Source organism: Perkinsus marinus, assembly GCF_000006405.1.
Source record: "Perkinsus marinus ATCC 50983 genomic scaffold scf_1104296967786, whole genome shotgun sequence".
NCBI classification, from domain to species: Eukaryota; Perkinsozoa; order Perkinsida; family Perkinsidae; genus Perkinsus; species Perkinsus marinus.
This window is the reverse complement of record NW_003203424.1, coordinates 1-2,594: the sequence shown is the minus strand read 5'-3', so window position 1 is coordinate 2,594 and position 2,594 is coordinate 1. Positions and strand designations below refer to the sequence as shown.

Sequence of the window (2,594 nt, the reverse complement as noted above, 5' to 3'; positions counted from 1 at the left end):
AGAGACCGCCCTCAGCCGCCTCCCCTACCGCCTTCTTCCAAAGAAAGCTTGTGTCCCTTAGAAGCCAGAACCTGGGCCCTCTGCCAGTCGCCGCCACCACTCTCAACAGAGACCGAAGGGTTCAGCGGTGTCAACATCACCTTGTACCTGATGACCATACCTCACCAGTGACGCCTTCTCACTGCTACTACTCATGCTCTGAGTTCGTATCGGTCAACCACATCTTGCGAACTCGGAAGCTCTTGCTCGAGTTTGCACCAATCATAGCCGCGCCAAAGGCAATGGCCTCCTCCCCTGACATACCAAATATCAATGGCTACTATCCCCCATATCAATCCATGTTATACAGGCATGCGATGGAGTTTCACCCGTTTTACGTAAAGTGGCGTAATACTCTGCGAAAAACCCGATTGTCGCGATATGCGAAGTTGTAAAATATATCTTCCCCTAGTGCTTTACATATCACGGGTGAAATGAACTTCTCTCTGGGTGTTTTCTTAGTCAGTTCAATCAACCTCTGAGATATCGCTATCTCTTTGGATTTGAAACAATCACCCTAACCATTCACAATATTGTTGATACACTTGAGAATAATTTAATCTCAGTATTGGAGTTTTACCCGTTTTACGTAAAGTGGCGTAAAACTCGGTGAAAAATGCAATATTCGCGGTATGGAGTAGTCGCGAAATGTGTTTTTCACTAGTGTTTTTCATATCACCGGTGAAACTCCATTATAATCACCCAGAGGCCCTCAGCTACCATTGAGATGTTGGCCCAGATCTGCAGGGGCTACAATGTCCGCCACCACCTTGTGGAGACGAGGCACTCTCCAGCCGCCTCCGATCACCTCCGCCTCACTGACCTCCCTCATGTCCGAGACGTTACTATTCACCAATGCTGCTTGGATCTATACCCATCAGCATAAGCACATCTAGCAACAACTGCCACTGCCGCTCACCGTAGCTTGTAAAGCTGCCTCCATTCCCGCCTTGTCCATCATCTCATCAAGTTCAGACCTCGTCAGAGGCTACAAGGGACAACAACAACAGTCATAGATCTTCCGCTGAGTCCAACGAATATTACCGTTTTAAAATCAGTATCCTCATAGAGACTCTCTATCTGGAAGACCATTTCCTTATTAGCCGACAGGACGTGCTTAGCATTGTTGGCAGCCTTCAACAGCTTAGCCCTACTCCAATCACAACCATTAAGACTCCCACCCGACGTACTATTACGATGCTCTAGTGTTCTTCTTGAAGCCGCTGCACAACTTCCTGTTCTTTTCACAGAATGTCTCCGCCATTCGATCGGCTATCAAAAGGTCTATCCTGTGTCCTGCGACCTGCCACAGCAACAAGTCCTCCTCCTTCTCCTTCTCCTGGCCCTCCCCGTTCTACCTCTGCAGTATGTGCACAGCCCAGCACATGGACATGAGGGACCGTCACGTTGCCGGGGGCAGTATGCTTAGTATAACGAACCACGCATACCTCCGTCTGCATCGCTCCGATGTTCACAAACAAAGTGAGTAGAGTGTCCGCGTTATCAAACCTAGTATGAGCAAGCCCGAAAAGATCTTCCGCGTGCGCACGATGATATCTTCTCACTTCACATCCACTGCTCTCTGCACCGCAGCAGCCGTGGTTTCGTGGACCAAGGTGGTTCGAGCAAAACCAGCAATCTCGGCAGCATCCAACACTGCCTGACGATACCTCTGAGACGCCCACGACGGGACCTAACCCACCGAACGTGGCCACCCAAGTAGTTGCGCGAGACCCCTTACAGTAATAACCGCCTCACTGGCATGGGCTGCTCGAGCCGCCTTTCCTTTACCCTTTGAGGACATATGATCCTCATCACTTATCTCAGCCAGATGGCGAGCAAAGGCCAACAAGTGCCCTGAGACAAGCCCATCACCAGACATACTACGAGGATGGTCCCTACCGGTGACCTCTTCAGAGGCCATGCCCGTCCCAAAGCTCTCCTCCTCCCCTTCACCGGACTCCAAACTACTAGTGTCCGGGCTTATACTCGTGAATGCTACGGCCTGAAAATACATAGCTCCCCCTCCTACAACTATCACAACCTCACCTTCCTCCCATTAGCATCATAACCAAGTTTATAAGGGTAATAATTACTCGGTAATCCAATAGACATATCCTTTTCTGATGTGAAGTTACCCCCAAGCAATGACAGGAAGTACCTATTGTACACATCTACGTCCCAACTCATCAGCAACAACAACCTACATCGGCACTTGCTCTGGCTTCTTCGCAAACTGAGCCACCGCGTCATCGCCGTACGATCGGACCTGAAGATAATCTTCTACCACCGTTTACACAAATTCTTACATCTTCCGCAAAGCTAATGGCAGTCGGGGTCTTCCGTTTACTATGGAGATTGTGGACCTAATCGTAGCCTCTCTCCTCCTGGTAGGGGAGCAAAAGGTGATATTACTATCTCAAATTTCCCTCTCTTAACCACAGCAATCTTGAAGTACTGGTTCCCTATGTCAATACCAAGAATGTTACCTCCAACCAAAACAGTGCAGTTGAAGAGGAGGAGCAATAGACACAACACATGTCGTGACAGTGAGG

At 49.3% G+C, this 2,594-nt stretch overlaps 1 protein-coding gene across 1 annotated transcript; it reads right to left on the bottom strand.

The window, feature by feature from the left end:
• Nucleotides 1-11: 11 nt before the first annotated feature.
• Nucleotides 12-2,405, bottom strand: Pmar_PMAR005035 (HSP protein, putative; the record flags this gene model as incomplete). The annotated part of the gene is made up of 13 exons (XM_002768606.1): nt 12-147; nt 192-294; nt 760-907; nt 959-1,027; nt 1,084-1,189; nt 1,236-1,342; nt 1,398-1,548; nt 1,605-1,732; nt 1,781-1,896; nt 1,942-2,044; nt 2,089-2,200; nt 2,247-2,308; nt 2,349-2,405. Coding segments are annotated over 13 exons (1,398 nt in total), but the record flags the coding sequence as incomplete, so codon positions are not given.
• Nucleotides 2,406-2,594: the final 189 nt, after the last annotated feature.